This window comes from Pithys albifrons, chromosome 3 (assembly GCF_047495875.1).
Source record: "Pithys albifrons albifrons isolate INPA30051 chromosome 3, PitAlb_v1, whole genome shotgun sequence".
Lineage (NCBI taxonomy): Eukaryota > Metazoa > Chordata > Aves > Passeriformes > Thamnophilidae > Pithys > Pithys albifrons.
Window position 1 is genome coordinate 39487506 of NC_092460.1, and position 15606 is coordinate 39503111.

Sequence of the window (15606 nt, forward strand, 5' to 3'; positions counted from 1 at the left end):
CTGTTTCTGTGACATTTGAACTTCAAAATTCAAATGGAAGGAATTCTGCAGTATGTTTTATTAATGCTACAATATTAAGAAAATTCAGATAGCTTTCAGTAAACCCTATTTTTATGTCATTTCTATTAAATAACCTACCAAGTCTTGTTACGGTGTTCTTCTCTTTTTTGGTGGGGAAGAAAGGGCCATTGTCTTTACTGCAAGTAAGTATGAAGTTCACAATGTTTGACAGTAGGGGACTCTCATAAAAAGTAGGAATAAACAAAGGAGGCAGAAAATATTACGACTTTTCCTCTGGGAACTATTTAAACACTGACATTTGAATTAACAGTTGGCTTTGATGCTTTGAATATGCAGTTATAAATAGTTCATTTTAAAGTAGAGGCAGTATCTTTTATAAAAGCAACAGCTGTAATTTTAAAAGATACTGGGGGGATTTTGCTAGTGTGGTAGCTTGGCTGTTTAGAATTTTCAAATACCTCATGTTGAATTTGACAGCTTTAAAGATACTTTTAGCCCTGTGTACCTTTTGTTTGAAGGATCTCAAATACTTCGTTGAAAGTTGTTACTAAATTACACACGTTGAAATTACTCTGGTTCTTTTGCTGTTGTAACATATCAGTTTTGAATTTTTTGTTGTCAAATATGGTTGAAATTTTACCATTTCTTTTTTTTTCATTTTTTTTATTTCAACAGCTTGATCAAGTTGTCCGTCAGAGAAATCTGCACAGTTTGGAACTTTTCCTTTCATGTGCCCAGAAACAGTTAAGCGTTTTGTTAAAGGAAGAGCCAACCACAGAGGAAAACAGAGACTGACTTTCAGCACCACTGATACAATGTGATTTGTGAAGCTCCAAATTTCAATTCAGCAAGTGATGAATATATTCTAATCTTTTGGGATTGTATCACTGATTGAAGATTGATCTGAAACTATGCTTGATAAAAATATTTATGGATTATATTCATTTATTTATTTTCTTGCTATTAGCAGATTGCAAATATGGAAGAGAAAAAAATCCCTTAGGAAAAAAATAGTTGATTGATTTTATTTATGATTTTACTTTCATTATATTTTCTAGTAGCCCATGGTTGAAGTTCTGTATAGCTGTAGAAATGATTAAAATGTTTTCCTATTATATGTCTTTTATATTTGGCATCATGTGTTGATATGATTCATCATTATTTTTGATATTTTAAACAACTGAGACAAACTTAACTGAATATTCATACAAGTCCACCTCTGTTTCCAAAGTATATACTCAAGTTCATTGCCTCAGGTGAGCCTGAGTAGCTTACTATTTCTTACTACTTTTGATGTATAACAGAAGAATGGGTACTGAAACATAAAAGTGTTGTCAGGCATTTCTTGTCATTTATAAAAAAAACTCCAGCTCCAGCAATAGAAAAATTTAAAAGCTAAACAGTGCATCTTTTTAGAGTAGTGCAAAACACTGCCATAACCAATGTATAGTATGTGTTTTATTTCTGTTTTACAGAGCTAGTTCAATTCCAAAAGTCATTTTCTCATGAAATTACGATTAATGTGACTGACCTCAGTTTCAGGAAGAAGATGTATGTAATTATGTGGAGACTGATACTGCACTGCCTCAGTGGAATTTCTGACAGAATAAGGAGTGCAGCTTGCTGACCTCAGATGCCCTTCCTAAGCACTATGAAGGAAGTAGAAAAACTCCCCATAGACATTACTGGACTTTGGATCAAGTCAGAGGTCTTTCTAGTCCTGCTAACAGCAGATGAAGTGGAATTTCTGTGCCTACACTCTATTGATTGTAGACTTAGAACCTTAGTTATAAAGGAGTTCTGAATAAAATAAAGGAAAATGCGTGTTCATGCTTAGGTATGTAAATAAACTAAGAATGATCTCTCTTATGGTGAGCTTGTGATTCACTGGGGGACATTTCTTTAGTGTCATTCTTGTTATTCAGTGGTGGTTTGGTGTTGTTTGGCTATTTTTTTGCACCAGGAGTCACTTTACATAAATTGTTTTCTTAGAGCAATAAGGAGACACCAAATGGCTGCATTGTATTTGGCAGCATGAAATATGTATTGCACAAAGTGTAGGTTTTTATTTAAATCTTTTTCTGTGCTTCATTTTTGTAATCCAAACCAAAGTTTTTGTCTTCTGTAGACACAAAGGTTCACTGAATAAGTAAATAATGCTGGTTTTACTAGATTATGACCTCACCCTGAAAATAGATAAAAATCCAGTCTTATTTTTGATACTTCTTGATTGACTGATCAGTTTCTATTTTCTCTGGCAGACAAAAGAAAAGGTGTTAAAATCACCTACTTATTTGTCATTCCTAAGCCAGTGAAAAATGCTTGTCTTTGTCAGCTACACCAAATATGACAAAGAAGGATTCGTGGATGTTTTTGCAGTGCAGAGGCAGTGTCAAATGAAATAGGTTGTCTAGTGCTGTCTCATAATATATTGTGGAAATGTGGTATGAGCAGATTCCTAGATGAACTTCTCGGGTTTACTTCTAGGCCTGGACATGAGGCAGTATTCCATGTAAGAGAAAATAACATATTCAAGGTCTAAAGGGTAGAACTTTATCTGCCTCTGAGGTCTGGCTGGTAGTGTTACTGTTTTGGCAAGACTGTAGTGGGAAGAACAAGAAACTCTCAAACTAATCTTTGGAATCAAAATGCAAGAACTAGATCACCAAAGCTCAAATAATCTGATGATGTACTTTATATTAGAAATAAACTCTAAATCTAGTTATGTAAAGACATAGTTTAAGCAATCGGGTTTATGTGTTAGAAGTGGCCTAAAAGGCAAGGTAGATCCTGTGTATAAAATGGTGTCTTTCATTGGTTTCAGTTGGACCTATTCTATTTTAACACTTCTACTTGATGCTCAAGAACAGAACAGTGTGATTTGTAGCTAATAGTTTACACTAAGTTAATACTGAATATTGTGATATCATGCAGTCCTACATATTTCTGTTATATTTCTGTAGGTTTCTGTTGGTTCCCTATCTGCTTCCATTACAGGATTCTAGATTGGCTCTGAGACTGTGTACAAGTCCTTCACAAAGAGGGAATCATTTGCCAAAAGTTTTTTGTATACTGCCTGTGTTTGAAATACGGGAATATTTGATTTTTTTGCTTTGCTGTAAGAATCTCATGGAGAAACTACACCTGAAGCATTAAATTCCTTCACTCCATCATTAGTGGGCAGAACAAAGGAAAAGCAGCAGTTGTCATTCCAAAGGCTGAGATCACATTGGTATTTTCAGATTTTTGTGCATCGTTACATTGGCTTCTGATCAAAACTTCGTCATGTACTGCCAGCTCAGTAAATGGCAATGTTAATTCTTAACTGTCTGACATTATCCATGCAGGCATGACCTTAGAGTGCCTAATTCCTTTTCACACTAAAACGCCCATATAGCACTCTACACTCTGCTCTTCCCCTGTGTATTTGCTATATCCACATATTGGAGTTTACAGGTTTATCCCCACCCCTCAGGTGATGGGACTATGTGATAGGCTTTTGTTTGGTTTCCTAGCAGGAAATAGCCACCCATCACCCATAACAATTGTTCATCAATGGGACAGGTATAATTTATGCTCAGTTTCTGATCACATACAGTGTCAGTGCAGTTATCAAATGCACTTAGTGCAAATATGAAATGAGCTGGGTTGGGGCATGTCCAATTCAGGTTTCATCTGTTGGCTTTCCTGGTGCCAGGTGGGGACGTGTTAAAGCACCAAGCACAGCATGGTCTTAACTGGCCATGTGCATCTTTCTGCTTTTCCTTCTCATTGCAGTCCACACTGGTCTACCTGAAATCCATTGTTTCCTTTACCTACAATGTCAGAATGGGTTGTGTTGCAAGGGACTTTAAAGATCATCTTGTTCCAGCTCCTCTGCCATGGGCAGGGACACCTTCCACCAGACCAGGTTGCTCAGAGCCCCATCCAACCTGGCCTTGGACACTTCCAGGGATGGGGCAGCCACAGCTTCTCTGGGAAACCTGTGCCAGGGCCTGCCTACCCTCACAGGGAAGAATTTCTTCCTAATATTCAATCTAACCCTGCTCTCTGTCAGTGTGAAGCCATTCCCCCTTGTCCTGTCACTCCAGACCCTTGGAAATAGTCTCTCTCCATCTTCCTTGTGGGCTCCCTTCAGGCACTGCAAGGTCACAATTATGTCACCCCAAAGCCCTCTCTTGTCCAGGCTGAACAATCCCAACTCTCCCAGCCTTTCCTCCTAGCAGAGCTGCTCCATCCCTCTGATCATCTTGGTGTCCCTCCTCTGGCCTCACTGCCACAGCTCCATGTCCTTGCTGTGCTGGGACCCCAGGGCTGGAGGCAGCTCTGCAGGGGGGTCTCCCCAGAGTGGGGCGGAGGGGCAGAATCCCCCCCTCCCCTGCTGCCCACACTGCTCTGGATGCAGCCCAGCACGGGGGGGGGGGGGGGGGGTCTTGTGCCAACTCATACTTCAAACTCTGTTGCAGAAATTACTGACTTGTTGAGATTGTCTTAAAATTTTTTACATGGCACTTCTGAACAATGTATAGAAAGATTTTATGACATCTCTGGCAGTTATTTTTCATCAGTGGATTATAAACATGTCAAAGAAACATTGGTCTAGAAAATGCTTTTTACATGGGTACAGTTCTAGATTTCAATTCAATGTGCTTGCAGGAATAGACAAAATAAATGTTTCCTTTTCTGTAATCTGTTCAAGAATATTGTTCTGAGGCTTCAAGAAGGCTCATCTGTGGGCATTGTTTAAGATGTCATTAATTTTTAAGTGTACATAAAACTGATACTGCTGCTGAATTAGGGTCATATTTGAGTAGTTGAACAGTCAAACAGTCATGGGAAAACCACCCAAGTTGCACTCTCAAGTTTTGTGTTTGGAATACGTTTCAGTGATAGGATGTTCTTGTGATAATAATTATTATCCTATTGTAATGTAAATAACAATAACAATAATTTTCTGTGATAGATTTGGTATCAGTATTTTATCCTTGTCTTACGTGCTGTGTAATTATAACAATTTTAATATGCGTCAGAGATTTGCATTTGTTTATATTGCCTGTAATTCCTCACATTTCAGGCTTACAAAACCAGCATTTTTCAGATGATTTCCATTGTCCAGCATGGATAATACAATGCACAAAGAAAGTATTACTGAGTAAACACTCAAACTATTCTACTTCTTTTCAGATGACATTTTTAAACAGTTTGATAGTAAACACTAAGAGAAAAATAAGATGTTTATTAATACACATAGCATAAAAACATGATTATCAACAAAATGCTACAAATTCATCTCTTTTTTTTCAGGATTTGATAGTGAGTCTGTATGGAAAGGTATAGATCCCTATCAGATGTCAAATCGTTGGCATTCATTCTTTTTCTTCAAGTTAAAATATTTTGTCTTCTCTCAAAAGCCAAAGAGATTCACACCTCTCTGCATTTAAAAAGAAGCTCCTCATAACTGATCCCCTCTACAGAATACTGTAGGAGGCTGTTAAGCTAAGGGAGAAACAGAACAATTTTTGCTGAATGAACTTTGAAAGGTGTTTCAGTTCTTGTGCTGCTACCAAATTAGGGTATTGGTTAAATCTTCACGTCAATCCTGCTGCATAAATTTACCAGAAGATGACTGATGTTGGTAATATGTGGTCAGTCTCTATTTTTGTGGCAATAATTTTAAAAAATCCTTTACCTAAATATTCCACTCTTTCACTGTGAAGATAGATTACATATTTAGAGTGTGATTGTGAAATGCTGACTCCCAGGAAGTCAACAGGAATTCTACTGTTGGTTATTTGCAGTGAAAATTTTGCCCTTCCTCACATTTCTTGCAATTGTGACCACAATGAATATCATGCACACAATTCTGTCTTTGTATGGCTCTGGAAATGTACTGGGAAGTTTTATCAAGAGCAGATTTCATGATCAGTTCTGTGAAGAATATGTCAGCACTTGTTCTGTTCCTGGTATAGTGGGCAATGGAGATGAGCTGTTGGTTGAGACCTTGGTGATGGATAATGTGTGTCTCATTACTCAACTGCTGCTAAGAAGAACGTCTCATCTCAGAAAACAGTATTACATGAGAATCTGTACTTCAAAATTACATCCAAAACCCAAAAATAAAAAAAGTAATTAAAAAAAAAGTATAAAATGAAAGTTTAAGCTTTGTAAAGCTTGAAAGCATTGCAAGGGCGATATGTTGCAACCCAAAAACATTAGTCTGACAAGTGTCAATAGAGATTCCTGAGCATCCTGGACAGAATGTCTTGGGAGCTTCTCTGGAAGAATGGTGTTCAATGGGGATACTACTGTATCAGGATGATGAACATTATCTTGCTTGATTGCTACACTAATATTAAAAACAAAGCTGTATACACAATGGAGAAGCCTTTACATGTCTGCCAAATAAAATGGAAAGGGATCCAGATGTTGTGTCTTTCTGGAAATAAAAAATGTGTTTGGGTCTCAGATGAAATAAGTTTTCATTTGCAGAGATTGGAATAAAAAGTCCTGTAAGCTCCATAGAGCAATGAAGAAGGTCTGCAAAAGACTGATGGTTACACAGCTCATGAATGACGAGACTACACTCAGAAGAATGTCATTCTGGTGCATAAACAACCAGAAGTTCACACTGGTTTTCAAAGAACAATCATATAGCCCAGTGGTCTGTAGCAATTATATGCTTTGCTCCTATTTTTCCTCTTGGTTAAGCCACTAAGTGGATTAAAATCTTTTATATGCCTGGTGTACTGTTGGTGTCATAACAAATATCATTAGAGCCATCTCCAGGACAAAACTCCGAAATGCCAGCTAACAACTTTTTAAAGTTTTTCTACACTATAGCAAGAGTTGATACACTCTTTAAAGACTCTCTGTAGTTAAGTTCAATACAATGAATATGTTTTTCCTTTCAAGGAATAAAAACTGGGGTGTCAACTGGTTTGGTTTAACTAATTAAGAAACCCTGTTAATCAGTAACTTTTTTCACAGTGCTCTGAAAAAATACTACACTGTTACGAAAGACTCCAGAATAATCAGCCAGAACCCATGTGTTCGCTGACTTGCAAGTCAAAGTTTACTAGTGGATTTTACTCCTGTTGTTAAACAAGATCAGAATTTTTCTCATTGTTTTTAGCCAGTGTCTTGCCTTCTTGACAGTGGAGATTTGAGGGAAAATCAGCTATACCACCCTCAAAAAGGACTGCATGACAAGGAAAGAGAGAAACTCTGAAAAGTACTCCAGCCTGAAATCCAGCAGGGAACATGTCTTTCCATCTCCAGAGATGTCATCCTGTCTATTCCTCTGGCCAGATCTACCATTCTACTCCAAATTTGCTTGGACAACCCAGCTTCCATAGATTATAGTGTATTCTGAGTCTTGAAGGGAAATGTTTCAACACACTTGCACAGTGCCAGTACATCTGCTGGACAGCAGTGGCTCTGGACATGCTGTGCTACTGCACTGGCCTTTTAATGTTGAATTTTACATGTCAGACTGTTGTGCCTCGTGTTAAACTCACTTCAGATACTCCACTGAAAGGAAACTGGATGTATGGAAAGATCTCAAATGTTACGTTTGGGTTCATCAGTGAAAACTGCTGATGTCTTTCCATGGAGGAGGAAGTCACCAGTACTGCGAAACTCTTGGCATTCTTCTAGAGACAGGCATGGTGTGGATCTTACTGTGTGTCTTCAAGCACCACTCCCATGCCCTCAGCAGTTAAAATCAGCTGATGGGGCAGAATTCCTCAGAAGATTGGTTTTCATCCTCCTCCTCAATTTGGAGATTTGGGTTTTTTTGAGAAATGGTATCATATATCATTCCGCTTAAGTTTCAGCTTTGGTAGAGAGGTGATGTAGGCAGTTCCTTTGACATGTTTGAGGAATTCAGTACTTTCTTCCTTTGTGTTTGCCTCTCATTAAATGATCTGTAAACTAGTGCCCCAATGTATACATGCTTGACAATACTATAAAATCCTATTCAAATATTATCATCAAATATTCCAAGATTTTCCTTTATATTTGAAAGTCTTAGTGTTTTTTAGTCATTTTACTAATAATCATGCTCTTTTAGTGTGCTTCATGGTTTTTAACTCCTTGACATTCAAGTTTTCACTGGAAATGCAAGTGCTAGAAAGCCTTTTTCCTCCTTTATGAGATCTAAGATCTACAGTATCTCAAGAGGAAAGGTGCTAAAAAACATCAGCTATTGTGATAAAATCACCAGGGGAGCAGCCATGGCTGGAATGGAGTGGCTCCCCTGAAGGATTGTGTCACACTTCTGCCCTTCTCTTGTCCTGCTGTTAACATGAGTTATGTGGTCATAACTCCTCTCCTCCCGCCAGGCTGAAGGTTTGGGGCTGCTTCTCAGGTTGGCTTAACACTAATGCATCTTCATTTGTGATCTTACAATCTGCTGTTACTCATGAGAAAACATAAGCATCATACCATTCTGCTGAGTTGTCCTACATCATATAACCTCAAAACTCTTGGCAAGAAATTCTAAATTAGAATATGCAGAAGGAAAGGAATCACTTTGCTTCCTTGAACAAATGTCACTGGTGTGTGATACTCAAGAAAACAGAGGGACTTGCCTTTGTTTAAAACTGCTTCTAGTGCAGTTACTGGAGCAGTAGCCCCTGTGTTCAGAGTATGGAATCCTCACTGATTCCTGTTGACAGTCTGCCACAAATTTGAATAAAATCATGCAGACCCTGAATCAATCATTCCCACGTTATTTGGCTTATTACATGCCAAGCTAACAGGCTGCCAGGCAGCCTGGATAAAGATAAGGCAAAAATGTGGAAACCAACACAGACTCCATGTGTCAAATTTCTGTCAATCCTGTTTACAGGAAAGTTTCTTCATGTTACAGAGTCCAAGTCTTACCTCATTCCAATACACAATGAAACATGATTAAATGTGCAGAGTTGATATGGTAAAAATGTATATCTGCAGGATCTGTGACTTAAATCTCAGGAACTGTATTGTAATTATGATTGTCAATGAATAACAGAGGTTGGTACTACCAAGGAAAAGTAGTAATTCTTTTCCCTGTTGGTTACCCTGTGGATATATGTAAACAAAGGTTAAAAATAAAGAACATAAACAAAAGTGGCTGATCACAAGTTCTCAGCAGAGACAGAAATTTTTGACGCTTATTGTGTCCTCACAGAAGTTCATTAAAGCAAAGACAATGCAATGGATTGACCCATCAGAACACACAGTATCCTTCCCTCAATTAACTGGAAAACTAGTAGAACATGGCTGGTTCTCATTGTACAAATCAAGATCAAAAGGCAACTTGTGTCTCTGAATGGAAAAAAGGGGAGTTCTCTGGAAGAATAATGATCCATCCTCATTGTAAGAAGTTCTCATTTAGTACTGTAAATAAATAATGATTTTATACTGGGCTAGACCAAGTTAATAATGTGAAGTATGAATATTCTTTTTCCCAACACTATAATATTTGACATGTAAGATAATGTATGATGTGAAGAAAAGGGCCATACTGGGGAGTAATTTTTATTGTCCTGTCTAGATCTGCTGCTACACATTGCTTAAAAAGAGGAGCACTGCAGAGGGTGGAATAAAGGTGGAGTAAATGGCTCATCATCAATAGCTTAGAGGAACATTAAAAAACATCTAGGTAAACTTGCTCAGAATGATCAGGCTTTCAGTGTTCCCTGGGAAGAGCCTGTCTCCTCCATTTCCAGATCAGTCCACTTCCATGGAGTGCTGTGGTAATTCTGAGCCATGTGGATTTTACTCATGTATGAAGTCTGCTCATTTCAGCGTGATTTCAGTGCCTGAGGGATACCTGGTAAGCAAGGTAAAAAAAGCAGTGGTTGCAAAGTGGCCTTGAATTATCAACATACAGGGTGCACCTTCTGGGCTAGTGAATATTATGTTTATTTCCCACAGGAAAGTAGCATCAAACACTAAAGAGAAATGAAAAGCATCCAAGAAAAATCTGTGTAGACATAAAGACAATCCAAGGCCAAAAAAGGGCACAGGCCAAAGCTGCAATAAATGACATAAAAATAGGAAGGCTGTGCAATTGTAACCACGATAAGAAACATGCTGGTAGGCTTCAAAAAGGAACGAGTATCATGTACCTAATAATTTCCAATTCTGCATATTCTCCTTAATTTTTTGGAATAGGTCCAGCGAAGCCACCTGCGGAAGATATAGCTGGTGATTAAGTAAAAAAGGTGAAGTTTCAGATGCTGGAACTTTGGGCTTTATAAAAATGGAAATAATAGTAAATATACACTTTAGTGGTGGGTGGTGGCAAGGTTTTGGTGAAGGGGATCTGCAGGGTCTGCCTCATGCCAGGCACAGGCAGTGTGTCCCCACAGGGGAAGCTGAGCCTGAGATAAAAACACAGGGACATGGGGAGAAGTTTTCATTTTTGTCTTTCTTTCTCACCATCCAACTCAATTTTAATTTGCATTAAATCAAATTTAATTCCCCAAGTCGAGTCTGTTTTGCCTGTTGAGAGAAAGATGATCACTGTGTATTTACCTCGACCAATCATCTTATTTTTCTCCCTCTGTTCTGTTGAGGAAGAACAGTGAGCCAGCAGCTGGGTGGTCATCCCACAGCCAGCCGAGGTCATTCCACCAGATATGCACTGACACTGGAGTCTTGATGGCAACTTGTTTGAGTGGATACCTGCTCCAGTCACATGAACAGGGCTGGAAAACAATGTGAGTCACCCATAGGTCCTTCCTCATCTCACACATTGTCATCAAAAACTGGGAGCATAAGAATGGGGAGGAAGAAAGAGCATAGTCTACAGTAAGAGTTTGGCATGCAGTGCCAGTGCCAGTGCCAGTGCCAGTGCCAGTGCCAGTGCCAGTGGAGGGACTGCTCTCAGGACAGAAAAGTCCTTCCTAAGTGACCATTTCCTGATGAAAGTCCCAGCAGTGCAAGCAAATGGCAAGTGGTAAGCTGGGTGAGCTCAACCAACGCTGAGATATTCCATCCTGAAGGTTAGAAGACTGAGTGAGAGAAGACAAAATAAGGAACCAGCAAAGCAGCTGATAAGAGAGGAGCAAGCAGCATCAGGAACTGGCACCAGAAAAATCAGCAAAGCAGGGAGTGGACTAAACACAGAAGTGCAAGGGTACAATAATGGAGATCACAGAAATAGTGGAGTGAGCAATTCTGAAAAGAATTAAAATGGTGGTTTAGTGAGAAATTCTTGACAAGACTAATCAGAAAGGAAAAACAAACAGTGACCACTGAGATGCAGAGCTGGGGTTGGGGTGGGGTCAGGGAGGCAGGGAACCAGGAGAGGAGGATGAACTTCTATGTAATATTTGCTTCCACACACACACTATTAAAGCTGGAGAGTGGTGCTGAAAGAGATTTAAATAGATTTGATTTCCTGAGCTTGTAATGAGTCCATGCACTTTGGGTTTGGCTGAATTTTTTTCCATTTTTATTCTTTTTTTTTTTTCCACAGGAAGGAGTAATAATATTTTCAAACCAACTGTAGTTCTGGTCCAAATCAGTTTTAAGATTCTAGTTTGGGAATGACAGGATCAAATTCTCACAAGTCCTCTCAGGAGATTATGGCCCAGCAAAGATTAAGATATTTCTGCTGTCTTGATCTGGATCCAGAAATTCTTTCCACTTCTGAGTCTGCTTTCCAATGAGTGCTGCTAAGGTGTATTTGAATCAGAAAAGTAGACTCCAAGCAGTTGTTTTTCTCACTCCTTTGTCCTCTTCTCCCCTCCCATGTCCTAATCCCCTCCACTCACCAAAGTTTCACTGCCTCCTTTCTCTACCTTTCTGCCAAAAAAAAAGGAAAACAAAAACATCACAGCTCTTCTGTTTTCTTAACAAGATCAGATTTTGAGGCTTTGGTTTTGTCTCATGTCTATACGAGGTAAAAAACACTGAGCTTTTTTTTTTCCCAGCCTTAAAACCTGATGTTGTTTCAGGTTTGTGGTAAAAAGATTGATGTCCTCGTATATTCCTAACAACAAACGTTCTCTTTTCTTTTGCATTCAGTTTTTTGCACTGATTCTGCAGAATCACACGATCTACTGGTTTGGATTGATAGCCAGTCTTAAGCCAGGATGGTTGGTTGTTTTTTTCCCTATGCTCTTAAATGTTCCTGCTGACTTCGTTTTTTTGATGTGTTTTTGGATTGCCATGGTGTCAAGCAGAAATAAAATTGTCAGTTTGATTTCTTTTTCATCTACTGTCAAAATATTTCACAAGGTGCCCCTCAGCTTTCAAAGCAGGAAACACCAATATGCACACACACATATGGAGATCCACACTTATCCATCACACATCACACTAAGCTAATCATGCAGTCTATTTGGGAAGCTGTAGCTGAAAGCAGAGGAGGAGTTTTGCAAATCAAACCTTGCCTGCAGAGTTTCTTGAGCAGTGACTCACTGAGTAGTCACTGTAAACAAAATAATTTGTGCCTCAGTTTACTGCCCTGTAAAAATAAAGTGTCATTCAAGTGTTTAAAAGCTGAAATGCTATTCTGGGAACATACTGAAGTGCTTTATATTTCAGGTGACCATTGATAGGGGTCATCTTGTCTGTATCTTCCTCAAGAAATAAACAAATTGGCATTTGGAAAGCTGCCATTCCCAGCAGCCATGCACTCAGAACATTCCTCCTTCTCCATCATCTCACTTGGTTTGTACGAGACCTTTCAGTTGTTTTCTTTACACTGGAAAATGTGAAACAAAATAAGCATGAAGCAAAAACAATTGCAGATGAGTGCTAAGAAAGGTAAAACTGTTGGGTTTGTTTTTTAGGAAACGTTTCTTCCATCAAAAAAACTGCTTTCTTTTTATAGGAGGAGGTAGAAAGCAAGGAGATGGGAGTGGGGGGTAGGTTGCATGTAGCTGTAATGATTAAATGTTAGTTTTGTGTCTTTTTGGCCTGCTAGGAGCTATGTACCATGGTGATGCATAAACAAGAAGTGACCAATTATTCATGTGAAAAGAGGCTTCATGAATCACAGGGAAACAGTAAATTATGTGGAAAAGCACATTTCACACTCTTTTCAGGATCTAATTATGACAACATGGAATCAGTATAAAAACTATGCACATTCCTCTTAATAAGATTTGTGGGTAGGTGGGAAAAAGGGTTCTTACAGTACTGCAATGATTTGCAACAATCTCTTTCTTCTCTTGGAGGAGCTAAAAAGCCTGTGTTAGCAGCCTGCTCCAGTGTGGCTCCTTGAAGTGTGTGCCAGGTGCGTAAACAAAACCCTGGCAGAACTGGCCAGTCTGGAGAAGGTCAAGCCCTGAGGTGCGTGTGTTTGTTAGCAGAAGCTCCAGCAGAACACCAGGGGGATGGTGGGTGCAGTGCCACCAGTTTGTTGGAGGTGAAATAACTGTTCAAGCAATGCAGCATCTCCGTCCACCAGAGTGCATTTTTGCTTCTTTGGTGGTACATTGTAAGGGAGGAGTTTTTCCAAGTACAGAGGAGGAATATACTCCTGGTCAACAGTTTGCATTGCATGGGTTGTTCCTTGCTTGAGGGACTGAGATTCCAACCTCCTGCCCAGAATGTCCCTCGGCATAAACACCCTCCCTCACTTTTGCCCTGATCTTGCAACCAGCTCTACCTGAGGGCACAGCTGTGCAGAAGTTGAATCCCTTTGACTACATTCAGTCTCTCTGGAATGCCCTATATATCCACTGGCTGCAGAGAAGGCCATGTGGCAGGAGAGGTAATGCTGGCAAATAGTTTTCAGGTAGCAAGTAACTGTTTGTCCTGCTTTTAATGATATCGTGCTGATAAAAACTCCATCCTTGCCTGCACTGCCCAGGGCTGCTTGGCTTCACGGCCTGCTACAGGGATCCATCACCTGTGTCACTCCATTTGTACACTGAGCTGGTAACAAGAGGTCGCCTCACCAAACTGTGCAGCACCTCTAGCAGTATTGGAGCTGTCTGATTTCTTGGGTGTTTTGCTGATGTAGATTGTGTCAGAGATTGCTGTTCCCACACAAAACACTTTGTTACACAATGCAGCATCTGAGGGCAATCTGCTGTATGGAAAGCCAGGCAGCAAATCTGACACAACAGAGGTCATGATTCTGAAAGAGTCACTCCACTGACTCGATGAAAATAAAACAGGTATCCATTAGCAAGGGCTTTAATAATACTTTTTCATTAGGACCTAGAATCCATAAGAATGAGGTTAGATCAGATGTGGAATACGTAGCACTGGAAAGAGAAAAGTAATTATTCTTGTCTTAAATCAGAATGCCAAGAGTTAGGAACACACAGTTTCCGGATATAGGAGCCCATCATAGTGAAAAACTGTGCAGAGAAGAAGGCAGAGACAACTACATGTAGACAGAATAATCACAAAGTGGCCAAAGTCCTGCTTTCAGTTTGTCTTCAGAGGCTTCTCTTCTCACTCATTCTCTGATCACTGGATGGCCAGCCATGTTTGAACAGTAGCGACAAAGTGCCTTCTATTATAAGAAATTTACTGAGAGTTTGCATTGATTTTGGTTTATAGAGGCTTTGCCCAGGATGAAATAATTATCCAGGGGGCCAGTGACTGGAGGATCAGTCCCATGATGTGACCTCCTCTGAGCTTAGAGTGGTGATCAGAAGTGACAGAAGGGGCTGGTTTATGCTGAAGGGAAGGAGTCCTGCTGCTGAAAACACTCCTCACATCAGTGATGCTGGCTATTATGTTGTGCCACAAAGAGGGTAAAAAAGAGCCAAGGTGCTCACCGTGCCTACTTTACTTTTTGTTCTTTATCGCCATTCATCAGGTGCCATGTCACATTTAATATTTTCCATTTGCTTTTGGCCAATATGGTCTGGTACTGCTCAACAGCAGAAACCTGTTGATTCTGGACTGCTAACTACTACTGGCTGGCACACCAAACTGTAGGGTGACTGAACTGTGGTGGAAGACAGACAGAATTGTTTCCAATGTACACCTAAGGAGGCCCTCAGTAAAGCAAACATTGACTTTGGAGAAGGGTTTTTTTTCATTTTTTTTTTTACCTATCTGCTGCCAGCAGGCTGTAAATAGGATCCCTATATTTTTCCCTGTTGATACTAACCCACATTGGAGCTCATCAGCAGCCTGTAAGCCAGTGGAAGTTGCTGAGCATTGCTAGAAGCCACACACACCTCAGAGCAGATGAGGCCCATCCCAGTTGTCACGGACTGGGTACAGGAGTGAAGGTTCTGTGGGCAGCCCATGGGTGGCCTGGGACTGCTGGTTCACTGGGTTCATCTTGCCTTCATGGCCTAGCTCCTGCTATTATAAATCATATAGGTATGAGTTTGTTCCTGGAGCAACTTGTTTGCTTTATTTATTTGGAAAATTTCAGTAACTGTGCTCACCACAGCCTCTTTTTCTGCTGCTGAATTTGCCATAACTGGGGCTCACTCAAGAATGCTTCATCTTAACAGTGTGTGATTTCCCCTCATGATTTCTGAACCACACACTGAATAGCTGTGCTGGTAAAGAGTGGTAAATACATTTCCAGATAAACTAATGGTATCTCAGAAATGACCCACTTCTCTAGAGACAGAATGCCACAGATTTGAGGCACGCTTAGACTAA

General features: G+C 39.7%; 1 protein-coding gene across 3 annotated transcripts in view; it reads left to right on the plus strand.

Annotated features, from left to right (window-relative positions):
• The window catches only part of CCDC91 (coiled-coil domain containing 91), a 134061-nt gene extending 129694 nt beyond the window's left edge, over window positions 1-4367 (plus strand). For all 3 annotated transcript variants that reach the window (XM_071551451.1, XM_071551452.1, XM_071551453.1), the window contains exon 13: window positions 697-4367. In XM_071551451.1, coding sequence (XP_071407552.1) covers window positions 697-816 — 120 coding nt within the window. In that variant the 3' untranslated portion in view covers window positions 817-4367. The remainder of the gene's footprint in view (window positions 1-696) is intronic.
• The last annotated feature ends 11239 nt before the right edge of the window (window positions 4368-15606 follow it).